This window comes from Aphis gossypii, unplaced genomic scaffold (assembly GCF_020184175.1).
Source record: "Aphis gossypii isolate Hap1 unplaced genomic scaffold, ASM2018417v2 Contig00580, whole genome shotgun sequence".
Lineage (NCBI taxonomy): Eukaryota > Metazoa > Arthropoda > Insecta > Hemiptera > Aphididae > Aphis > Aphis gossypii.
In genome coordinates, this window is record NW_026083175.1 from 65493 (window position 1) to 92223 (window position 26731).

Consider the following 26731-nt stretch of genomic DNA (forward strand, 5'->3'; position numbering starts at 1 on the left):
GGGTAAACTCAGACAGCTTAAAGTGCCGACGAATTGTTGTTAATTCCGACACGAAATAGTCGAAGAGGGTAAACTCAGACAACAAAAAGTGCCTACGAATTGTTGTTAATTCAGACACGAAATAGTCGAAGAGGGTAAACTCAGACAACAAAAAGTGCCTACGAATTGTTGTTAATTCAGACACGAAATAGTCGAAGAGGGTAAACTCAGACAGCAAAAAGTCGAAGAGGTCTTACTTAGGCAGATAAAAGTGTGAACGAATTTGTAATTCAGACACAGAAAAAATTATTTATAAGGTTAAAATGAGTTTAAACAAAAAATTGGATGAGGTAGCTCACTATATTAAGAATCAATATCCAATTTAAATTTGGAAATGTCTCAGTTTCTGACAGTTGTGTAACTAATATTTGCAATATCATCTTTAATAAAGAAAATGATAATGGTTTAAAAAAATCAATTACAAATGCTATCAATAGAAACACTTCATCTCTTCGTAAACGTATTACAAGTATGAACAATACTGATTTATGTAATGTGTCAGAAATGAATAATACAATAATAAAATGTATTGAAAGTTGTAACTATACGTCTAGTGATTTCTTAAATTACAATGTCGCAATTCTAAATGCCATATGTAAACACATTAAAGTAGCTGCAAATCATGTTAACCGTATTAAATTGTATAGGAAATGTAAAAAACACTTTGACATGTCTTTGTGTAATCCATCAGATGACACAGACATTATGAATTCAAATAGTGTTTATTTTAATGAAAATTCTAGTATTGAAAATTGCACTTCATATTCTGATCACACAGAGCCTGAACTAGTGCATAAAGACCACGTTTCTCTTGAATACACAAGTGTATCGCCCCAAAGTAATTGCAGTTGGATGATAGGAAATCCACTCATACCTTGTAGTACTCCAATTCTACCAGAAAGCATAAGGGTTGAATCTGATTTTGTTACACCGAATAAATTGGAATGCAGAAAAAATGCTGGACTTGTGCCAAGTCCCCTAAAAATGCCTATTTTAAGAAAACCCCGGTCAAGTGTGGTGTTGTGCTGCCTTTGAAAACAATAAACTGTTTTCCAAAAGAATACAATAGCTGTGAATGTGAGTTTTTTGAAGGAACTTTCACATTTTCACGTGTAGAGTGGTCTCATATGTTATATACACATATTAGCGGTGAAAAACGTTTGGATAAGAATAAATATCCTATTATGTTCAGAAAGCTCATTAGAACTGTGAACAATACATGCGTTGTTAATGCAAAAAGGGTTAGATATTTTGAAAACCATTGCAATGTGTACATGTATTGTAGCCACGAGGGGTGCAAACTTTTTAGAATTAAAGTCCAGCTTCAAAACCAAGTGTTTCTGGCGGAAGTATATAGTTCTGGTTTAAATTACCATCACAATCCAGAAGACAATGGTCTCACGAACCACGTAAAAGGGATTCAGCGAGACTTGCACAAAGAAGCGCTAAAAAAGACAAAAGCGTTTTCCTTCAGGTCGGACGCTGTTGACATGGCATCACCCACTCAGTTGAATTGTGGTAATTTGCAAGGCATTAAATCGGATGACGTCGTCAGAAAAATCAGATCAGAGGCCTTAAGTGCCGATGATTATGATAAAGATGATTTTCATGACCTAGTATTGATGTGTAATGACAAAGAAAACAACTTTGTAAAGCATGTCGGCATACCGTCCGTTCACTGTTATAGTAACGAGCAGTTGGACATACTAAAAAATCTGATTAAAAAACAAAAACCAGTAACTGGGTATTTGGATGCAACTGGTACAGTGGTCAGGAAAATTGACAAGAACAGCAAAAGAGTTCTGTACTATGTTCTAGTTGTTAATGTCCCATTACCTAGAGACTCAAGTGTCACGTGCCCTGTTGTTGAAATGATTAGTTCAGCCCACGACATTGTTGCGATTTCACAATGGCTGAACGCTTTTAAAGCATTCGTTTTGAAACACAAACTGACTTGGCCAGTATTCACAAATATCGTGACAGATTTCAGTTATGCCCAAATGAATGCCTTGTGTATAGGATGGAATGGTTTTACTTCCATATTCGACTACCTTAACTGGTGTTACAGAGTATTGGTTGAAAACCACGACGAATCTAATGTCACCATCATAAATATATGTGCAAATCACACACAAAAATTATAGTAAACCATGTCTACACATATTTTCAATCTGAGAAAAACCATCGTATAACTGTAGAAAAAACGAAAAGAAATGATGTCATTGATTGGATATGCATACTTTTTAACACAACCAGTTTGACAGATGTCGAACAATGGTTCAAAATATTTTCAGTAATACTGTTGTCACCTTATGGTACAGGACACACGAAAAATGCCATTAGTACAATGAGAGCCAAGTGTTATGATAAAATATACCAATTGCCAACTGAATCGAACAACGAAGGTGAGGATCACTCGAAGGAAATAAATAAATTTCTATGCGAATCCAACACGAGTGATTCCATGATGTTGTGTAGATTTCAGTCAATCAAAGAACAAGTTAAATCTGAAGTCTCAAATTGTGCTGAAAATTTTGAAAATTTAAGCATTAATGAATATTATGATGAATCATATTTACACCAGTTTATAGTTAAGTGTGTACCTTTCTTAGCACTGTGGACACCTATTATGAATAATAAACTCAGCAATGGCATTGAAATCCGCCAGAGTAATGCTACCGTTGAATCTTGGTTTAAAACAGTCAAACAAGACATACTAGAAGGCGACCGCAGGTTTAAGTGCGGCCGGTTTTTAAAACTTATGAGACAGCGTGTGACGAATGTACACAAACAAATGAAGTACAATATTAGAAAAGGGAAGTGCACTCGTGCGCTTGATTTTGACACTAAGTCTAAACAGAGTACTACTAAAGAAAATGGAAAAAGAAAAATTTCAGAATTGTCTAGCCTTAATCATTTAAATGAAACAGAGAGTTGGGGAAAAAAAAAAAAAAACACATAAACACCTCCAACCCATCAAGTACCGTCCTTTCAAAGCACTGTCGTTAAAAATCCCAAAGTCTTCGACCATTACAGCAGATAAAAATAACATTGTGGTCATAGAATGTGACAATGAGACTAGGTTCACTGTTGATGAGCCTATTAATGACGTAGTTGTCTGTGATTTAAGTAAGCCATTGTCGGATGATTGTTTAATGAAATCCGTTTCGACACCTGGCAGTCATAAATCTCCGTTTCGACTACCAGTGAAATCTATAGATTTATACGACAATATGCTCCCTAAAGATTTGACGTACTATAAACCAATTAAGTTGCCAAAAAATAACATTATCTAGTTGTAAAATATAGTTACTTATTATCTATTTATAAAAATTGTAACATCTTGGACGACCTGTATTTCCCAGATTTTGATACATTGTCTGAAGAAAATTGGTTGTGTAACTTTGTTATAGATATTTGTTTGTTGTCATACGCTTTTAATCTGCGCTTAGAAAACACACACATTTTATCATGCAATGATGTTGCATGGCTATTGGGAAAAAGAGTAGTTGGGGAAGTGCATAACAAAATTACTTTCAATCAGAACAGTATGGTTATCCTGCCATGGTTAATTGGTAGACATTGGATTATAGTCTTTATAAATTTCAACACCAAAGAGTGTTATATCATGGACCCGATTAGTCCATATGATACAGAGAGTCGAGCATCAAAAGATCGTTTCAATAAAGTATTTAAAATTTTGAAATCAGATGTCATCTACGGTGACGGCACACATGAATGTCCATCGTTAACACAGATTCCATGCCCGTTTGAAAATGTTCCAAAACAAAATGATGCATTTAATTGTGGAGTTTATATTATATATTACGCATTTAAATTTATGGACAATTCCAAGTTCAGTTTAGAGTTCGATCCTAACACTTATAGAGAATATTTAAAGACCTATCTATTAGAGAATTCTGAAGACATGACAAACATATGCTTATACTGTAACTGGCACTCAGATAGGCACCGTTGTCCACTGGATGATGAATATGTAGAATGGGTGTCGTGTTCTCGGTGTTGTCGCTGGATAGCCATCAATTGCATCCCTAAAGAATACAGACTTATTAATTATAATAATATTGATTTCTTCTGTTTATTTTGTCAAAAATGATGAAATTAAACAATATACAGAAATACTAAATATAGAGTTTAGGTAGGTGAACAAGTTTTATTGTTAACAAATGTCTGGTACCTATGTGTGGAATAAGAACACTTAAGAAATTATGAAATATTTAAACAGTAACTATAAGAAGATGTTATTTGAAACAATAATCTACCTATCTAATAATAATAATATCACAGGTTTTAGACTACTTTATGAGATATCTCTCGGATGCTAAGAAAATATTCTACACAACAGTAGGTACCTGTAAAACAAAATAGCAATCTTATCAAAATGCTATAATTAATGATAGTTGATTATTTCTAAGTTAGTAAAAAAAAAAAAAACATACATAGTAAGTTAAAAAACAACCACAAAAAAATAACTTAAACAATGTTTAAAATACTTTTCATTAAAAGGTACAGAATTGAATTAATTCATTAGCTTAATCAAGCTAGTCTTGTTACAGTAAGTTAATCCAAACATTTTTTCACATAGGTATGTAAAATACCAGACATTATACAAAAACACAACTTGTAACCACACCAGTTATGCTTTTACTTTAATTCATGCATAACTGACAGTCCGCAGTCTGATTTAAAGTGGGACGGCATTTTGTGTTTTACTTAATGAGTAATCGATTATAAAAAATGTCTGATGTGTGTGGGTGTAAAATAAAAACACTTAAAAAATTATGAAATATTCAAACAATATATATAAAAGAAGTTATCTGTATGTAATAATGTATTTAAAACAATAGGTAACGCACCTATCTAATAAGATTATTATCACAGATTTTAGATAACTTTATAAGATAATGCTTGCAACCTAAGAAAATGTTCTGCACAACACATAGGTACCAAGTGTAGTATTATAATATGTAAAAAGAAAATTACACGGTTTTTTTCAAAATGCTATTAAGATTGTTTCTAGGAATTAATGAAAAAATATATATACAGAGTAAATTAAGAAATAACCACAAAAAGGTACCAGATTTAATTAATTTTATTAGCTTTTTCAAACTAGTCTTGTTACAGTAACTTGTAAAATAAGTTAATCCCAACCACTCATTTACATAGGTAGGCAAATCACTAGACATAATTTTAAAACACATAGTATAATGAAGGGTTCAGTGCAACAACCTGGTATGTCCACTTTCTCAAAAAATTTTTATTGCGGTTTTCTAATGAGGATATAAAGCTACACATTTCGGTGTAACAAACTGGTATGTCCGATTATTAGATACAGAGATATAAGCAAAAATGAACTTACCAGGTTATTATATTCAGTGCAAGAACCTGGTATGTCCTTATTATCCGGACATACAAGGTTTTAGCACCGAAACTAATTTGACTAAAAATTATAAAAATCAAATTTATGAGCAAGAAACCTGGTAAGTCCATACATTTATCGTATTTATAGATCCTAACATTGTTTGTGTTATTATAATTGTAATTTGAATACATAATATCAATAAAAATATAGACTGTTACATGTTTTCTATATAAACATAAAGTATATGATAAATATTAAAGAATTTAAACGTTTATTTCTTCTCCTGAAAAATTTCCAAAAGTGGATATACCAAGTTGTTGCACTGGACCCTTTAATTTTTTTTTACCACACCAGTCATGCTTTTTCTGTAGAGGATACCTACTGCTAAATCAATGATGTACTGTTAGCTGATATACATTTTCAGAAGGCCATTATGATGTGTGGAAACAATAATATAAATGCTTATAACTGAAATGAAATAAAATTAATACACATTAACTATTATAATATCTATACTTACTAATTTAAACTGTATATGATTCAGACACAATAGGTTTATTTAATGCCTGATTCGTGTTGATGAATACCAATCAGAAGTTTGATAAGAATGACCTCAAGTTGTTGGTAACAAATAGCAGTTGTTATGTATATTTACTTTGTATATTTATTCATGTGTTGTTCAGGCCCAGGATGTAGACTAAAATATAAAATGACTTTTATAAAAATATAGTAGAAAGTTTAGATACTGTTGTTTATCATAACCTACCAATAATACGTTATTGTAATATTGCAACACTACACAACTTCCGTATTTTAAATTGTAAGTCTTTAAGAGTGATTGTTGTAGGTAGTAATAACTTGAGGTTCAGTAACACTTTGTTTTTTCAATGTTTTTCGTCTCCCTTGATTCATTATTGTCAATATTGCACCTAGAAATATTTAAACAGTAATGTAAAATAAAATCTACATAGCAGGTGGATAATGAAGGTTTATGAAATTCATCCTGATAGTCACATCGGAACCAACTAATACCTAAGAAATAACTTTTATTTTTTCAAAAAATTGTAAGTATCATAGACATATTATGTCCTAAACATTTTTACTAAAACTAACAAAAAATTAGAGTGTTGGTCATTGACAAATGCTTTAAAATTTACAGAAATGTTTAAAAATTTTTATAATAACATCTCAAGAGCCTCAGTTTCAAAGTTAGACATTTTGTCTTGAAAAATATTTTTTTAAGTTTTTTACTTTTTTGAATGATAACATAGAATTTTAATTTCATATTCCAAAGCAGATTTTTTTCTAAGTATTTTGATACATACAAATCGAATTTGGGACGAGTAGTTTATGAGTTATAAGTATTTAAATTTTAAAGTTTAGATAGTCGGTGAGGAGTGTACGGGTACCCCGAAAAATATTTATCCACTACTACGCTTGTCTAAACTTCAAATACTTATAACTCATAAACTACTCATCCTAAATTCGATTTGTATGTTTCAAAATACTTGGGAAAATATTCTGCTTTGGAATATGAAAATATAAGGATAAAAATATTTAAAAAAATTGTTTGATTAAATCTTACAAGGACTTAAGAATCTGAATATTTAGATATATCACTAGGAAATTATGATGATGTTCCAGGAGATAAAGTGTAGTCAATACTATCATGTAAATCTAGATAAAATTTAAAAATATTATATAAATAATTATTATAAATGGATCTCTATATAAAAAATATTAATAATCATGTGAACTTACCAGGTGAACAAGTTAATGGAAGGGCTGAAATGTATACAGTATTATTGGGAATTGTACGTAGATTTCATTAAAATAATAAAATGGTCAGTTTAATAAATATTCAAGTATTTTCAAAAAATGATACAAATTTGAGAAAATAACATAGAGAAATTTACTTTATCAATAATCGTGATTTGTTAAACTTTGATAAAAAATTATTAAATATAATTACGGTTAGGGTCAGGGACGGTTACCAATATAAATATTGGACATACAATTGAGGTTATGTTTATAGATTTTATCACGGTCTTAATATAAACCCAAAACCGGGTCGTAGCATAGATAATAAAGAATGGATAGGCCACGCCTATGCTTATAAAGTTATAACATGTATAGGTGCCTCGTTCCTAAAGAGCAGATATCTTCTAGTGTCTCACAAAGGTGCCTGTTATCTCAACTTTTGGTTATCACTTATTGAAAATCTGATATATATATATATATATGGATTAGGGAGTCGTAGGCAGTTGTCTGAAAAATGATAAGAACTCGGGCCGAATGACGGCACCACTAAAGTTATTGCCAACATACAATTTCAAAAAATTTTATTATAAAACTTTATTATAAACAAAAGATGACAGCAACTCAATATATATTTCTTCTGTCTTCCCTGATAGAATTGCATATACCAATGGAAAACTCTATAACCAAGTATGTGCATTATTAAATAATTGCTTATATTATTTCTTGTTATGATTTTTAATTATTTGCTGTATTGTAGATATTGAAATCTTGGAAGATTCCAGGTGCAGAATAAACATTTTCTGAAGATTTGGAGCTAAATAAAAATAATATACAGGGTGAAGTATTGACTTTTTTCATTTTTTATTTTATTTATTTTATCTTACTACCATAATATTTATTATATTATTATTTATTTTATTTATATTATTTATCTAATAATGTCAAATATTAGATTAAAAGCATTAAGGTACCATATAATATCGATGTAATTATTTACTATTTTAAATTTTGAACATCGTAATCATTATATGTACGCATATCTTTAAATTACAAGACACCTACAAATTAGTAACTCCAATTATTAAACTATAATGATGGTCAGGAAATGAAAACACACTGAATAAATTTTTTTTTTTGTATTTTATATATTTTGTTTATATAGGCATGTATTAAGGCTGCGGCGGTTGCTGCGGCGGTTGCTGCGGTTGCTGCTTGCTGTGGCTTGTTGCTGCCGGTTGCTGCGGCGGTTGCTGCTGCTGCAGCTCCGGCTGCTGCTGCTGCTGAGCAGCCAGGCGGCCTCCTCCCTCAATTTTTGCGAGAGCAATGGCCGCTTCTGCGGCCTTCTCTGCCCTGGCTGCTCTACTTGCAGCCTCAGCGGCAGCATCCGTGGCCGCTGCGGCGGCGCGCTTGGCGTAATGGCATTGTGTGGCGGTATGCCCCCGCTTGAAACAAACTATGCATTCTAGAAAATCAAATGAATCAAAATTAAAACATATCCATGATTAAATGTTAATTAGTTTTTAATTTAAACAATTATTTATAACCAATGGTAATACGTTATACGTATCACATTATGCAAGTATATAGGTATATTTAATAATAAATAAATAGATCATTAATAAAATATATTAAAATAATCAATTTTATACAAATTTCAATATAGTTGAAGATGAGCTAGTATTTGTTGGTATGGAGGTGTTAAGTGCTGATGATAGTAATGATTTGGATATGGAATATGAAGTACCAAAAAGTAGAGAAAGTATGCCAGGTAGCTGGAAAAGAAATGTCAATCAGAAATTAAGAATGAAAGGAGACCCATATTTAGGATATAGCAGGTCAAGAATAAATCAAGTTTTACATAATGTTGACTGAGTAGGTAAAAATATTAGACCAGCTTGTGCAAGTGAAAAATCACAAAAAAGGAAATGCAATGAAGTAGCTGAAGTATATAGATTAAAAATATTTAATCGTTTTTGGAAAAACTTGAACTGGGATGAAAAAAAAAACTTATGTAACTTCTTTAATAATAACCACTTCTGTGAAACAAAGAACTGTAGAATCATCACGAAGGAACAGCACTATGTCTTATAATTTAAAAATTCATGATGCATATTAGTGTGTATGTAAAACAATGTTTTTAAATACACTTGGGTTAGGTGAAAAACAAGTTCTAACTTGGTGCCTAACTGAAAAAGATAATGAGATGAATTATGAGAAAATAAAGAAAATAACAAAAGCTCTACTTTAAGAATTACTCCAGAAAAAGAAAAAGGATATTTGTAACTGAATTTCTTAACAAATTACCAAAACTACCCTCACATTATTGTAGGAAATCTACCTCTAGATTATATTTTGAGCCATATGTCAAATCTAAGTCTCAATTATACAATATGTACAAAATAAAGTGTGATGAAGAAAATAAACAACCAGTGTCTAGAAAAATATTTACTGATATTTATGAAAAAACCAATTTTTCTGTGTACCACCCAAAAAAGGATCAATGTGACATTTGTTGTTCTTATCAAACAAAAAATATTGAAGAGAATGATTGGAGTAAACATATGAAGGATAAAGATCGAAGTAGGGAAAAAAAAAACAAAGACAAAGAAAAAGCTATGCTTAATGATATTATTGTATTCACTATGGACCTCCAGGCAGTAAAAATTTGTCCATATTTAAAAGCAAGTGCTTTATATTATAAGAGTAAATTATGTGTACATAATTTTACAATGTATAATTTATCCTCTCGAGACTGCACATGCTATTGGTGGGATGAAACACAGTCAGACCTCTCAGCATCATCTTTCGTTAGTTGTGTAATTGATCAAATAACTGAATTTAATTTAAAAAATCCATTTAAAAATATTATACTTTGGAGTGATGGTTGCTGTTATCAAAACAGAAATTGTGTCTTATCTAATGCATTATTGGAGTTTGCTATTAATAATAAAATTATAATTGAACAAAAATACTTAACCAAAGGCCATACACAGATGGGATGTGACTCTGTCCATTCAACAATAGAAAATAAATTAAAAAATACTGACATTTATTTACCTTCAGATTATATGAAAATAACTAAAAGTGCCAGGATTAAACCCATATCCATACAATGTAAAATACTGTGATGTAACATTTTTCAAAAAATATGAACTTGAATCATACAGGTTTGATACTATTAGACCTGGTAAAAAGCCTGGAGATCCTACTGTTACTAATATAATGGCTATTAAATTTTACTTTTTTGAGATACGACCTATTAGTCGCCCATTGACGATATACGTCTTAAATAAATAATAAAATTAAACATAATAAATAATCTATAACTAAAATTATATAATAATTTAAAACATAGACATTTTTACAAAAATCGTCGTCGCCCAGTAATTAAATTACAAAAATCTGTTGGGCAACAAAAAGTTTTCTCTTTGAGAGATTTTTATCGCCCAGTATATTAGTTGAAATATCCACTGAATGCACATGAATATAAATTGTCCGTAGATAGAACTAGACTATAGAAAACCAATAAGTTGGTATCATATGATAATATATACTTACTATTTCTGTTAGGGGCTTTACCGCCACCACGACCACCGCCGCTACCACCACGACCGCCGCCTCCGCCACCACGACCGCCGCCTCCGCCACCACGACCGCCGCCTCCGCCACCACGACTGCCGCCGCCTCCACCACCATAGTCGTAAATATACGTTGGCATCTAAACATAAGTTAAATTATAGGCATAAAGTTTATATAATAAATGAGACAAAATATTTCAATATTTATGCACTATACTACAATAAGTTAGTTATTTATATCAAATTAATGTTGTTATTTTGGAATATAAATATTACGATGATATAATTCAATTTCAAAAATAAAAATAATAAATTTAACAATATTTACAACACGATCAATATTAGTTGTATATTCAACCACAATAGGTACGCTGAAAGTTAAATACTCAGTTATCCTATTTACCAATTAATGTAATAAATTTGAATTTATAATAACCAAGGAAAATTAACTGTTACTTTTAAATTGTACAGATTATGAGGACGCTATGGTATGCACTTTCATAATACATAATACCTTATATAATCATAGATATGTTTGAGGATAAATCGTTATCGTTACGCGATTTCATAAAAATTTAAAACTCAAACGTTCAAAACATTTTTCCTATAATGACGCTTCAAATTTTCTCTATAGCTTTTTGAAGCAAAACTTATGGAAAACTTAGTGTTGGATTTTTTTACCGACACTTTAAAAAAAAATTCGCATAAAAACCGAAAATTTCAGTGGTCTATAAATAACTCAAAAAAAGTCAAACATTTTTGAAAATTTAACTGTATATAGATAACACTAACATAAATATTTGGTAAAAATTTCAAGTATTTACATTGATTAGTTTTTACGGTTAAGTATTTAGTTTCTTTTAACAAGAAGAATGTGAACGTGAGCCTAAATGTGGCCCTGCATATTATTCAAAAATAATAATTGATTATTATGTAATACAATCATTAAATGTATTTAAAATTGAACTTGGGAATAAAGATAAGTAAAATATAAAATATATAAAATATTAGAGGTAGTCATCAATATTGTACTTACATTTATATTGTGTTTTAAATTATAATATCGACGATCGCAAAATACAGAATGACACGGTCACCGGGTGGCGGCTATCCGCTCTATTTCAACATTTTCAACGGCTACGCGGCAAAATACATTTTTAGCGCTTTGCCTCAGACGAGTATGACGTATCCTAGCGGCGAACATTCGCACTCAATTTTGACAAATTCCCGCGTTCATGACCCGTATAAACGTGGTTTAATTTAATTTGCTAGCTGTTTTTAAATTATTTTACCGATTTCCGGCCGTCGCTTATTACTTGTAAATTAATAATTATATCATGGCCTTATAATAGGTTATATACAGTGTTCGGATTAAATAAGTATTTTTTTATCTAGATAAAGATAAAGATGATGCAACTCAAAAGTATTTAAATAGAGATGAAAGATGACTAAACTCATATTCATCTAGATTCTAGATAAAGAGATAAAAAAAAGATAATCTTTTTTAATAATTTTAAAATAGGTGTACCATAATCTGACTTAACAATATAGTTTTTTTTGTTTTTTTTTAGTATGTAAAAAATATTATTATATGTTAATGGATCAACATATTATACAGAACAAGTGAATCACATTTTTGACCCAATCAAAATACTTGAAAATTGTATACAAAGTTCCTCATATGTTATTCTTATAGTTATTAAAAAATTATAAGAATACATAGGCACAATTTTTTTATTAGCATTTGAAGTTCAAATTTTGACAAAAATTTGTCAAAATCATGAATATTTGCAAATTATTTTGTAGTTCAAAATTCATAAAATTGTTTGTATTTATATCTAAAGTTAAAGTCAAAATTGATTAACCATGCCTTTTGCAAATGCGTCCTAATTGAAAAATAAAATATTTGTTTCAAATTAGAATGTATGGCAATATTTAAATATAATTTATCCTAGACTGACAAATCATCTCCGTCCAGAATCGTTTTTCGTATACAATGATTTTACCCAGGCCTGATTAACCATAGGCTTAATAGGCTACAGCCTAGGGCGCCAATTGGTCAACGTTAAATTGGGGGCGCCACAACATTTTTTTTTTTACGAATGTAGAATTTTTGCTAACCCTAGACTACTGGTGACCAACTCCTTAATCAGGCCCTGATTTTACCAATCATTGCATTCAAATTTAACCTACCCTAGTCCGAGGTCCACCCCACCCCCTAATGTACAGCAGAGCGGTACCCATTTGCCGACTTTTTTTTTAGATTTAAGTATATTTTAATTGGGCAATAGGTACTTATATAATAATTAATAAATAAAAATAATAATAACAACATTTTTTTATAATTGACATAGCCAACAGATTATAATAAAATTAAAAATTTTGAAAAATGTATATATTGTATAATCTAATAATAATACATAATATATGTTTTAATGGTAGCGTTTTGAAATTTTATTATTTTTCTGACTTATTAACAAATGCCGAAATCGATAACGTGATACACTGATGACTGAAGATAGTGAAGACAGAAAAATGAATAAATGACTATTGATTATCGGGAAACAGATTACTCTCACACACAGACAACACACTCAACAAACCAAACTATAAATAAAATCTAAAATAATTCGAATGCGTATTGACTACTTATATTGGTATATTGTGTATATTGTGTTTGTCGCTGATAAGTCATAGGCTGTAACATTGTCAGTGTGTTTTGTGGGCTTCGGCGACCGATTTTTTATTTAAGTTGTAACTATATACTTCATATTTTAATTGTATAAAATATAAATAGTCCATAATAGACAACCGTCGATAATAATCAGACAACGGCAAGCATCTATTCCTAAAATAGACGAATTGTACATTTTAATTTCTACAGGCTACGAGCCTACGACATGCGACAATGGGAAATGAGTAAACACGGTCGTTATTTTACGTTAGTTGTACATATTATTATAAATAAGATTATTTATAAATAATACATTAAAAAAAATTTAAAAAATCGTTTGGCCAATTTTTACGATTTTCATCAATAAAAAAAAGTCGGTTAGTGGATACCGCTCTGCTGTACATTAGGGGGCGGTGGACTTTGGACTAGGGTAGGTTAAATTTGAATGCAATGATAGGTAAAATCATTGTATACGAAAAACGATTCTGAAGGGAGATGATTTGTCAGTCTAGAATATATTATATTTTAATATTATTATTATGACAAAAAAAATTTTATCGACACTTCAAAAAAAATTTTTCAGAAAAATTGAAAATTTCTGTTGTCTATACAGTGGCGTAGCCAGCAGGTAGGCCCGGGCCTACCCACTTTTCTTCAAAAATGAATGTTTTATTTCATGTTTTTTATTTAGGTAATAAAAATACTCATTGATAATCCTTATTCCATCAAAATATCGGGCCTACCCATGAAAAATTGTCTAGCTACGCCACTGCTATAAAGTTCAAAAAAAGTCAAAATTCTTTGAAAATTTATCTGTGTATGGAGAACGCTAATATAAACATTTGGTGAAAATTTCAAGTATTTATATCGATTAGTACACATCATTGTAAAATCAATACATTCATCACTCCGTTCAGAATCTAAAAGTATCTAGATGAATTTATTTAGATTAGTAAACTATTTATCTAATAACTAAGATACCTAATAACTTTTTATCTAGATAAGATAAAATATGAGCAAAAAACTATCTGGATAAATATCTAGATAAGTCCGAACACTGGTTATATTATACTATTATATAATTATTCTTTCTAGTAAGACTTTTTACGTGCGATATGATCTCATAATTGCTTAGAATAAATTATTATTATTATTAATAATTAATAATATTAATATTATTACTACTATATTATTATTAGGTATTTTTTTTTTTTAATATCGAAGAGTTTTGCTAGTATTATAACACGCGTGGTATCATGTTATCATTTTTTTGGGGGGCTTAACATAATTAATTTTACGTGCATATGTAATTCAATTTACATACATGTTCAATTTTAACTAATTTAATAAATAATTAAAGATAGTTATAACATACACACGACATATAGTGTTGGAAATATTTTAATTACGATTGCGTACACAACATTTTTTTAAGATATCTACCCAAACGTCAACGGAACTAAATAATAAATCGGAAATTTAAAACCGACAACATGAGTCGGCCATTTCAACTCAAATTGCACTTGCAATGAAATAAAATTATACACCTAATAATATATAGATTAAAAAAAAATATGGTTGTACATTTAATTTGGTTATTTTTATTTTTTATTTATATACATTTAGTATTATTTTTAATAGGTGAACATGACGACACCTTATACTACACAGCGAACCAGAAGTACCAAGTCCTAGTCTAGAAGAGATACATGTATCGATACAAACTCTAAAAAATAATAAGTCTCAGGAGATGATAAAATTGCCGCTAGTTTACTGAAGTTAGGAGGACAAAACTTAACAAAAAATTACATGACTAATTCAACAGATATGGATAAAGGAAAAGAATACCAAAAGAATGGAATGAGTTTGAATATGTCCAATTTTCAAAAAAGTAACCGAAATAAAGTCGAGAATTATAGAGGCATAACACTACTGAATTTGGATATAAAATACTATCATTAATTATACTCAAAAGATGCATATCACAGATGAGATGTAGGTATTACCAAAGTGGATTCAGAAAAAATATCAACTACTGACCACATATTGTCTTAAGACAGTATGGAAGAAGCTACGAATCCGAAAGATCTACATATGGTTTTTATAGACTACAAACAAGCCTATTTAGCATAGATAGAGAAATAATTATGGAAAATCCTTAAAAACTTTCTTACCAACTAAATTAATCAACATGATAAAACTATGTAACACAAACATATCAGCAACCGATCAAGTGCAACGAAATATCGTCTCCGTTTACAATAAAATAGTGTCTGAAGCAAGGGGATGCGATGTCACCAGCACTCTTCAATATGGCATTGGAGAGCGTAATAAGAAAGATACCACGAACTGAGACTTAAACCCTGATTAAGGAAATATACTCCTAGCATATTGCGACGAGATAGTGGTTATTGGGAATTCGCAAAGATTATCCAGAGTACTGTTGAGAACTGATGAAGATAGGAAAATATATTTAAAATTGGCTTAACAATTAACAGTGGAAAAAAAATTAAAATACATGATGTTAAAACGATGAGGGGGTGATCATAAATAACCTCAGTGGGAAATAATCTTCGACAAGTACAAGAGTTTAAGTACCTGGGTCACTCTAAATAACCAAAACAACATGCACGGAGAGATAAATATCAGATTGGACGCTGCTAATCGATGCCTTATGCACTATCGACACTCTTTAAACTAAGTTGTTGTCACGACAAACAAAAGAACTCTATATATTAGTTACATTCGCCCTGTATTGACTATGCATGTGCCCATGGCAACGACAAGGGCGATTTATAAAACTACGTCTATTTTTTGAGAGAAAAATTTCTATAAAATTTACGGACCCGTATTCAACAATTCGGAACAAAATGGAAATAAAACAACACCCAACTATACAGCTTACAAAAGAGAAGATGTGGTCCATTTATCAAAGGGACAAGGATAGAATGGGCAGGCTATGTGTGGCGAGCTGATGGAAGTGTATTTAAAGGAGCACTGAATATATGATAGAGAAAGAGCCAGGGGAAGCCACGGAAGAGTGGAAGGATACGTCAAGGAAGTATTAGAAGAAATTGGAGGAACTGGACAGGCATACAATAGAGACAATGGAAGGAAATTAGTTTTGGCGGCCAAGATTCAAATGGCTCGTAAAAAGCCTAAAAAAAAAAAAAAAAACCATTTAGTATTAATTGGTTTTCTTACTTGTATTATTATGCTATGTTTTGTTAAAATCTTAGTGATCGTATTATAAAAGAAAACATCAAAAAAATAATGAATATCTATTTTGTCTTCCGTTTACATTAACCACATTGAATAGTTCTTCCAAACACCAGCGAGCGACAGGCCTAGTCATAAACGCATAAATAATAATTTTGTGTACTGCCGTACAGGGATTGACTTGAAAATTATAAATAATGATAAAAAAGAGTTTCTTAATAAATGCATTGAATAATGCCATTGATATAGATTATAGTTTAATTAATCAGTTCGGTCTTCTTAAAGAAATATCGTAATTTTGAAATAATAAATATCATAGTCAAGTTTGACCAGTTTCAGATTGTTTCTCTTCAAAAATGTTCTTTAATCTTATAATATTAGTATGTACCCAAACGTCCAAACTATATTCATATGTAATCAAATTTGTAAAACTATAGGCACCTAATCCACAAGGCTGGGCATTAACAAGTTAATAAGTTAAAAAGTTAAGTTACTTTTACTAGTTAATTAACGAGTTATTTTTTTTTTTAGAAATACTTCTAACTTAACGATTACATTTTTTCCCAGTCATTCAGTAACTAACAGTTAATTAATTTTTTTGGCCGGTAAGTTAATTTTTTCTTAACCACACATTGAAATTAAATTCAATTTTGTACAAATTAATTTTTAATAAAAAAAAAACGGAAATTTTAAATTTATTAATTAATAATTATCATGCAATGACATAAAAATTATTGCATATTCACAGAACATATTATATAACTATATAGTATAATATAAACGGAAATGTTATAGGGGTAACCTCGTAATTTATAAAAGAAAAATATAACAATTATTTAGCCATTTAGTAGTCCAGTCATTTAAGCTTCAAAAAAGGTGTTTTTAGGATTTAAATCGGAAAGTTTTGAAACTTTGCAGAAAATTTGGTTGTGGGTTCCTGATTAACCAAAAAAAAGTCGCAATCGCTCCGAAGTCCGGAAGTGTCCGCCATCTTGGATTTTATGTGCAATTTTTCAGTGTTTTTAAATTATTTTTAAAAATATTAATTTATATCACAAAATACCTCTCCATAAAAATATTTCTGACATAATTTACAACAAAAATATGTATATTTATATATTTTTGTAGCTTAAATAGGTGAAATGTTAAATCCATCCACGCGTTTGTGATATTTGATGTTGCGCGCGTTAATAGTTTATATTATAGGTACTACTGCACTGTGCGGCGTAACTAGTATAGCTACGTATCTGACTAAATTGTAAACTAAAAACGTAACAACGCCAATACAAATGAAATTTATAAACAAACACATGGCAGTAATATAATTGTCATTAGTAATAACGGAAAATATATAACAGTTTATTTAAATTGGTCGGTAATCGGATAGGTACTTATAAAAATTGGTATTCATATAGATGTCTAGTAAATAGAATAAATCGATTGAAAATAATGCCATCGTCGCAAGATTTAAGAAATTTTGGAAATAAATGTCAAAATATTTGAACCAGCTAATGAAGATGGTCTTAAAATATATTGGTGTAGAAGATCAAATTGTATTACCTTTACATAATTATATTATATTATTATATATTTATCGTTGGGATAGGAATTACATAGGATGTCTTACACGGGGTTTACATTGGTTGACTCTTAAAATATAATCTATTTTAATGTTTTTTTTTTAGATTTTTGACACAAATTTTGGCACAAATGGCATACATTTAATGTTTGTCAATTAACCACTCCCTCACCTCTATCCACCCATCACCATAGAGTCAGTAATTTTTTAACTTTTAATTTGCCCCTTCTACCGAAAACTGAAATGACGCCACTGCTTATTACTTATATATTTTATTAATTATAATAATTATAAAAGCATAATATACCAACGCAGTGTAGTCATATATTAACAATATACGCAAGATATTTATAAATTATAATTATTATCAATCTATCGCGGACCGTCATAGGCGTGCGCAGGATTTTGAATCGGGTGCCGCATACATTTTTCACCAGCCCTACAGAACAATAAGCAGCCCACTTATTTCCCTCATTATGATTATATTATGTAGTACATATAAAGTAAAGCCAGGTTCACATTACACCGTGTCGTATTTAGATCTTCGCTATTTGAAAACGATATCATAACCGTTATATTGGGAATAATAGAAAACGTACCGTCTACCCTCAGAAATATTGCCAATGAGTTCTACTCAGACTGCATTTTGTCTATGTCGTACGTGTCGTATTCACGAGTACGAATAAATGAGTCAAGCCACACTGACCATACTATAAAAAGGTACCTATCTATTTACGAAAAACGGGTAAAACCATGGTGTGTTGATACACCCTGGTAAAAACATAAGTATACGTTTTTGACGAACAGCGATATTAAGATGGTCACACCCATCTATGTTTAATCCGTATTAAATTAATATCAGATAATTTATTTTTGAACAACTAGACGCTATCTACCGATTATCTTTGACTAACCATATAATGATAAATAAATACACGAGATGGCTCAGATGGGCAACCTAATATAAGATGAAGGTTCTAAGTTATTCTACTATGGCATACTTTTTTCAAATCGGAGTGAGAAATTTTAGAATATAATAGCAAGACATGTATAAAACATTTTGACATCATAAAACAATAATATTTACAATCCAAACTCACGAAAATAAAAGTAAAAAAAAGACTAGTCTACATAGAGAATAGAACACATGACAATATAACAAACCACGATTTAGTAAGTGGTCATTATATGAGAGTAAGTATATTATAACAATCAATCTTACTCTCTTTCCAATTCGCCATTGGACAATTTTTGGAAGCCACCAAATTATGGTGGCTCATAAAATAAAAGATCAGTAAAATAAAGTATCGTAGTACCACAGTTTTAGATAGATTGGGTACCTGCACGCGGCAGTACGAAAACATGGTCCCCTGGGCTGGTCGGTGGCATATTACTATGTCCCCGAAAGCTTTGTACAAAATGAAATTATAAACGTTCGATAGGAAATGTTCCTGGCTTTCCGAATATATTGGTTTGATGCGTCGCCATCTTCCGGAACATTGTCAAAAAAATCAAAAACCGCGAATAGATCGTCGTACCGCGGCCGTGCACTCTTGGTCCCCTGGGCTGGTCGGTCGCATATTACTATGTCCCCGAAAGCTTTGTACAAAATGAAATTATAAACGTTCGATAGGAAATGTTCCTGGCTTTCCGAATATATTGGTTTGATGCGTCGCCACCTTCCGGAACATTGTCAAAAAAATCAAAACGGCGCATGGGTACCTGCACGCGGCAGTACGAAAACATGGTCCCCTGGGCTGGTCGGTCGCACATTACTATATCCCCGAAAGCTTTGTACAAAATGAAATTATAAACGTTCGATAGGAAATGTTCCTGGCTTTCCGAATATATTGGTTTGATGCGTCGCCACCTTCCGGAACATTGTCAATTAATAACCGCGCGCCCGCCAGTACTGAAGATCGTATGCATCTAGGTCTTATAATATTATACACAGTACATTATATTATAATAGTATTCACTGGGTGAATTACATGGCGCTATCTTGTGCTATAATGTATTTAAGTGTGTGGTGCCTTAAAAAAATAATAACGCACCAGGCGTACAAGGTTTCTTATCACTAGGCGGCGGAGATAGTCCCCTAGCTATGGTCCCCCACTTCACACTCGTAAATTACCTATATACTATTGTAAACTTGGGAATATAGACAAAAATGTATAAAATTATGTTTAACACTTACAATGTATACGATTATATTATAATCAAACTATAATACCGTACATAAAAATTTATGATTGAGTTACGGTATATGATACTGCGAAAAACGCTTCACACAACGGACAAAATATGATCCGTGGATGTGAGACTTGAGTCTGTTTTACAGTATCGCTATCGAGTACACTCTATTATACATTTATACATTATACTAAGCCGTGTACAATATACTCGTTTTTATATAAATAGCTCTAACACTTTACGGTGTATTGAAAAAGCTAATATAACATTTGGTGAAAATAGCATGTTAATACCAACAGTTATTATTTTATAATTACGCCAAACAACAAAATTGATTTTTTGTGTTGTGCACAAATATTTATTTTTTTTACTTATATTTTTTTTAGGTATACTCCAAAGCTTAGGTACCTGGATTACTGAGAAGGGCCTATACTTACCAAATAAGGCAATTACCTATACTTCTTATTTAAAAATAAATAATATTTTCAAAATTACATTATACATCATACAATTAATGTAATAACTAATAAACCAATTGACTAAAAATTATAAATACAAATTCCATACATTATATTAAGTCTTATTTTAATTGTGGTGTATATATTATATTTTAATATACACTAATGTCACTATATTATGTACACTATCATGGCCACATGGGTATACACAATTATAAAATATTTACAAATAATAAACAATATATATGTTCATTTTGGGTATAATGATACTGCAATGTACTATAATAATGATATTTATTTTAATAGTAGTCAACTATTATTATGAGAATCAGCAAAGTTATCTAAGTATTACTTATAGTATCTATATCCAAAGCTTAACTTCTGACTTTTTTTTAAAAAAAGGTAACAAATTGGATATATTATTTGTAGTATGGCATTTCTTATATTTCATAATTATTTTCATACAATAAAAAGTTCTTTCACATAGGTACTTCTGAGTGCTGACAAAACTGGTATAGTAGGTAAATTAAATACCTACTATAAAGCTTTTATAAATCATAAAATGCCATTTAATTTTTCATTAGGAATTTACACCTGAAAATATGTTTTATACCATTATATTTAATTTCCAATTGTTTTATTGATTTTGTAATGATTTTTAATTCTGAATTTAGTATATAAGTATCATTATATGCAAGTTATGGACAATTATCTAATGTGTTCTAAGACTTACCTACAGATTATAAAGAAAATTTTCAAGTCTACTAAAGTACAAAATATCCATTATAAGAAATATTAAATATACTTAACTGCAGGAAACAAAAAACTAGTGATGATCAAAACAAGACCAAGACTCTTGCAAGACTCTTGCTATTTTCACAAAATATATAAAAAAAAAAAACTAAATACCTGTTATAGCTGTGTGTAGGTTTTTTCCTAAAGGCCAATATATTATAATATAGTATACCGGGTGATTCTTTTATCATTGAACACCCATTATTTCAAAAAGTGTAAGTTTTTTTGAAAAATTTTTTTTACTTAGTTTCAAGTCGCTTATAAAAGAACATTTTTATTAAAAAATTAGATTTTTAAATATTTTTTATCCTTATAATTTTTTAAGTTTTTTAATTTTTTGAACGACAACATAGGGCAGGGATGGCAAAACTTTTGAACATTGCGTGCCCAAAATTACCTTTTTTTTTTTTTTTTTTTTAAAGCGTGCCATATGAAAAAAATTATATTTTGTTTATATTATAATTCGATTGTATAATTAATGTATAAACAGGTGTTAATTTTGGTACATAATAATAATAATATTGCTTTTTTAATTATTTTGATATTTTTTGATATGATTTATGTTGTTGAACACTTGATGCCAATTCATTGATATTTGGTTTATAATTTTCGCGTGCCCACAAAATCTTTTCGCGTGCCATCTCGGGCACGCGTGCCATGGATTTGCCATCCCTGACATAGGGTTTTAATTTTATATTCCAAAGCAGAATATTTTCCTAAGTATTTCGATACATGAAAATCGAATTTGGGGTGAGTAGTTTATGAGTTATAGATAGAGTTATAGATAGAGTTAGTAGATTATTTAATATGTAATTTCGTCCAAATTTTTGCTTAAAATATCTATAAAAAAATTTACGAATAGTGTATACAGTATACAGGTGCCAATAATTAATTTGTTAATTTATTTTTCAATAGCACTTGCTGTGGCCACAAATAAGATTTGGAGTGAGATCAGTGAACATTTAAATTATAAAGTATCTTCTAATGCAATTCATACATTTGTACAACTAAAAAGGCACGGGATTTGGGAAAAACTAGGTTTTTCCACGAAAAAGACTTTACCAATATTCCCTGATAAAATAATAGGAGTTAAAAATGATCTTGAAAGTGGTGTGTTATTCAATATACTTATTCGATTAAGTAAAACCAAATTAATTTACATTTATTTATTTTTCTTAGATGAATTTACTGAGTTGAGTAATGATGATGATTGTATCCCCCAAAAAAAATTTGTTTTTACTTTATCAGCTGAAGAGTGGCAACAAATCCAACCTCAAGAAATTAGTTATAAATTGTCTGATAAAAATAACCCTATTCGAAGTTCACGTTCATATGTAGTTTTACCAAAAGGTACTTGGACTCCAGTGCTTGCAGAGCATTTTTGGGTACACACAGAATTACCTTGTTGTATATCCTTCAAAGGAGCAAAAGTTTTTCCTAATGGACAAGTATATGTTAAAGTCGTAGGACGTTGCTCAGTTTGCGAATCATACTTTGAAGGATTTGTATCTCAAAGACCAGCAGAAAATGCCAAGTAATACATTTATTGTTAATTATTATAGCTAATTTCAGTTATTAATATTTTATAAAAAAAAATATCAGGGTTCTTATGTATTGTACATATAAAGGACATTTTCATGAACAGCACAAAGCTAAAAAGAGACGAATAATTGGCCCAGCCAAAGATAGAGCAGTTTCATCTCTTTCTGAAAACGGAATGTCAAGTGAAACATATAGGGAATTAGAAGCTAATCGTGTTATGAAAATAGGTATGTGCCTATTCCAAAATTATTTAAAATATTAATTAATTAACCTACAGAGCTTGCATTTGAAAAAAAAATTGGTTTTACGTGATGTACAATTTAAACGTTATACAATTTTTGCGTTTGTCGTTATTTAAAATTAAAACGTTCTACAACTTTTGCGTTTATCGTTTATCGTTTATAATATATAACGCGGGGAGTGGTACAGATTCCAATCGTTTTTTTGACATATATAACGTTATAATCATAACGTCATTATAATGTTAGCAAGCCCTGAACTTATAATATGTGTTATTAATTATTATTTTTGTTTTAAATATAATTATCAAAATTATAAATTGTTTTAAATTTTCAAAAGGTTTTAGTTTTAATGGTATACATTTTTTTATATGGGTTATGATTAATTATTGGTTGTTATTAAAGATTATGCCGTTCCGAAACCAGTGCTTTTTGGTTCAATTACAATTCATTAGTTCTATATCCCAATAAATGTAATAGGTAATTAATGCACACAATATATATATTTAGGTGCTGAAGAACCTGCAATATTACCATCAGGTAATGCGTTGAGAATCCTCAAACATCGTAGCCTTGAAGCACGGAAAAGACACAAAGATACTTTAACAGCCTTATCAATTATGAGAGATGAGGATGATTTTAAAAATGTCATTCGTAATATTAGCGTATATCCATTTTTTTTAAATTATCATTGTGGTGAACAAATTCATATTTATCGAAGTTACTGTAGTAATATCACTCACCCGCGACTGATAATAGATGCTACAGGCTCTGTAGTTAAAAACTTTTACAAGTTTGGAGTGCAAAAAACTAAACATATTTTTTTATATGAAGCTCTTGCTTACGACAAGGTGAACCAACGTGGGTTTACTGTAACTAATATGTTAAGTGAAAAACATAATAATTCGACCATTTTTATATGGTTGTCTGAATGGTTAAACTGTCATGTTCAACCACCTAAAGAAACAGTGTGTGATATGTCATTAGCGCTACTGTCAGCCATAAGTCATTGTTTCACTCAGTACTCATCATTGAATGATTATATTAACGTTTGTGCTGATTTTGTTTTAAATGAATTACCACTCCGAGAATCTCATTGGCTACCAAGGTATGTATAACATAAATCAATCAAAATGCTATATTTTTGTTAACTATTCTATACGATTATATAATTAGGTATAACGAAATATTATCATCTAAGTGAAAGAGATAGTGGTTACTGGTTATTTTACAATTATTTTAATTTGCTTCTGTGTACAACTTTCTGACCAAAAATATTTATACTATACATAAAGATAATCTCAACATCTTTTCTCAGTTCAAATTGGACCAAGGCTTCACTTTGATGGGGTTGCTTATAAATATTTTAATATTCAATTTTTTTTTTAGATTCTGAGTGGAGCGAGGAAGCTATAGTGGTTTTACAATGGTGTTTATTTTTTCACCGTAGCAACGAATAAAAAATTATAATATTATAATATTAATTCTACTTAGAGACTATAAAAAATAATAAAAATTTAAAAAATCCATACTGATAAACCGTCTCCGTTCAGAATCATTTTTCGAATACGATGATTTCTAATTTTTTTTTAAAGTTGAAATCATAATTCATAGCACACAACTTTTTAAACTTTTCTTTTGTTCATTAATATATTTTTAATTATTTTATAAATTATTACATCGCAGTTGTTTTATCATCATTATTATTATTAGTAGTAGTAGTAGTATTGGAAGTAATAGTTGTAGCAGTATTAATAGTTCTTTTACATCTTGTCCAAAAAATTATTTTAGTTGTATTTGTATTTGTATATATGACTTTGTTATAAACGGTGTTTGGCTTAGCGTTTATTAAATCTCATTTGAATATTTTTTTAATAATCGTCATATTATCTAGATAATAAAAAAAATTTTAAATTATAACTATATAATTTTTTCCTGAAATTATATTATTATCCATCTATTATCTCATCTAGATTATAGATGATTGTATTGCAAAGTAAATATTATATTATCCAATATCTACATAACTATTTACTATTTAGTTACCTTTGCCTTAAACTGGTTATAATTATTGTTATTAATATGTTTAGTAATTGATTATTTTTTTAAGGTGTTTTATCAGAGTAGACGTAGCACATTTCATCAAGTTAATAACTAAATGGGTGCCACTGAAATCAGTATCCAAACGTGTCAGGGAAGTCATTCTTCGAGTAATTGGACTTATGGTTAAATGTCAAAATATTTCGGATATAAAAAAAATTTTGATTTCTCTATTTGTTGTAATTACAAATGAAACTGATGGTTCTGACATAAACACTGGATTAGCTACACCGTGTGAATTACATAAAAGAGAATTGATCAACTTTACATCGACAGGTTGTTTAAACATATATTTTACACAAAAAAAATTATAATATTAAATATTAAATTATGCACTGGTATGTTTTAAGGTACTATAAATGAAGACGAAGAAATAATGTTCAATGATGGCCAGGAATCCATATTGGAAGAAAATGACAATCCGGAGGAGGGTCTACTAGGATACAACCCATTCCAAACCTGGGCTGAGAACATTTATGAAAACAGCACGCATTATATAAAAGAAGGAACAGGGATTAATGCCATGTATTTACCGACATTGGTTCCATATATAACAAAATGTATGAAACTATTACCTCTATGGTCAGGTATCATGGTTCCAATATATGGATATGGTGATGAAACTGCTAGTTCTGCCGCAGTTGAGTCGAGTTTCAAAAAACTTAAAACTGTGACATTCAAACAAGAAAATTTACCGATTACAATTGAAGACTTTTTACCACGTCATATTTATTCACTACGAGGAGCATCCCTAATTCACTCAACTAAAACTTCAATACCATCAAACAACAATGACGAAATTAATAGACAATCAAAAATAACTTCTCAATCAGACTCAGACAACAAAAGACTTATTGAAACCCATAAAATTGTTGAAGAAGTTGAACACACAAACATGGTTTCTGAACAGGAAAATGATTTTTTGATAATTCCTGAACAATCAAATTGTCCACTTTGCTCCGAAGGTAGCGATACAGGAGCACATAAATGTTTTTACTGTGGAATACCAGTTCATCCTATTTCCGCATGCTCAACTTATGTACCTGGTAATGATGACATGCGAGTTTGCATTATTTGTTCATTGGTGGAAACTAATGTAAATGAGGAGAATAATGCACGTGAAACTTGGTGTAGGATAAATAAGAAACAACGTAAAACTAAATCATACCTC

At 30.1% G+C, this 26731-nt stretch overlaps 1 protein-coding gene, 1 long non-coding RNA gene and 1 pseudogene across 3 annotated transcripts; all 3 read right to left on the reverse strand.

The window, feature by feature from the left end:
- Positions 1-2181: 2181 nt before the first annotated feature.
- Positions 2182-3328, reverse strand: LOC126554701 (uncharacterized; annotated as a pseudogene).
- An 8-nt stretch (positions 3329-3336) lies between these two features.
- Positions 3337-7324, reverse strand: LOC126554696 (uncharacterized). Of its 2 annotated transcripts, none has more exons than XR_007606713.1 (5): positions 7184-7324; positions 6189-6351; positions 5943-6135; positions 5805-5890; positions 3337-4091 (listed from the first exon to the last, which is right to left on the reverse strand). It is a non-coding gene; the product is annotated as an uncharacterized LOC126554696 (long non-coding RNA). The 2 variants fall into 2 exon arrangements; XR_007606712.1 differs by having other exon boundaries at positions 3339-4091; positions 5943-6119.
- A 1028-nt stretch (positions 7325-8352) lies between these two features.
- On the reverse strand, positions 8353-11036 carry LOC126554702 (POU domain, class 4, transcription factor 1-like). The gene is made up of 2 exons (XM_050209748.1): positions 10742-11036; positions 8353-8645 (listed from the first exon to the last, which is right to left on the reverse strand). The coding sequence occupies exons 1-2, from the start codon at positions 10899-10901 to the stop codon at positions 8353-8355; spliced, it is 453 nt and encodes a 150-aa protein (XP_050065705.1). The 5' UTR covers positions 10902-11036.
- Between the last annotated feature and the right edge of the window lie 15695 nt (positions 11037-26731).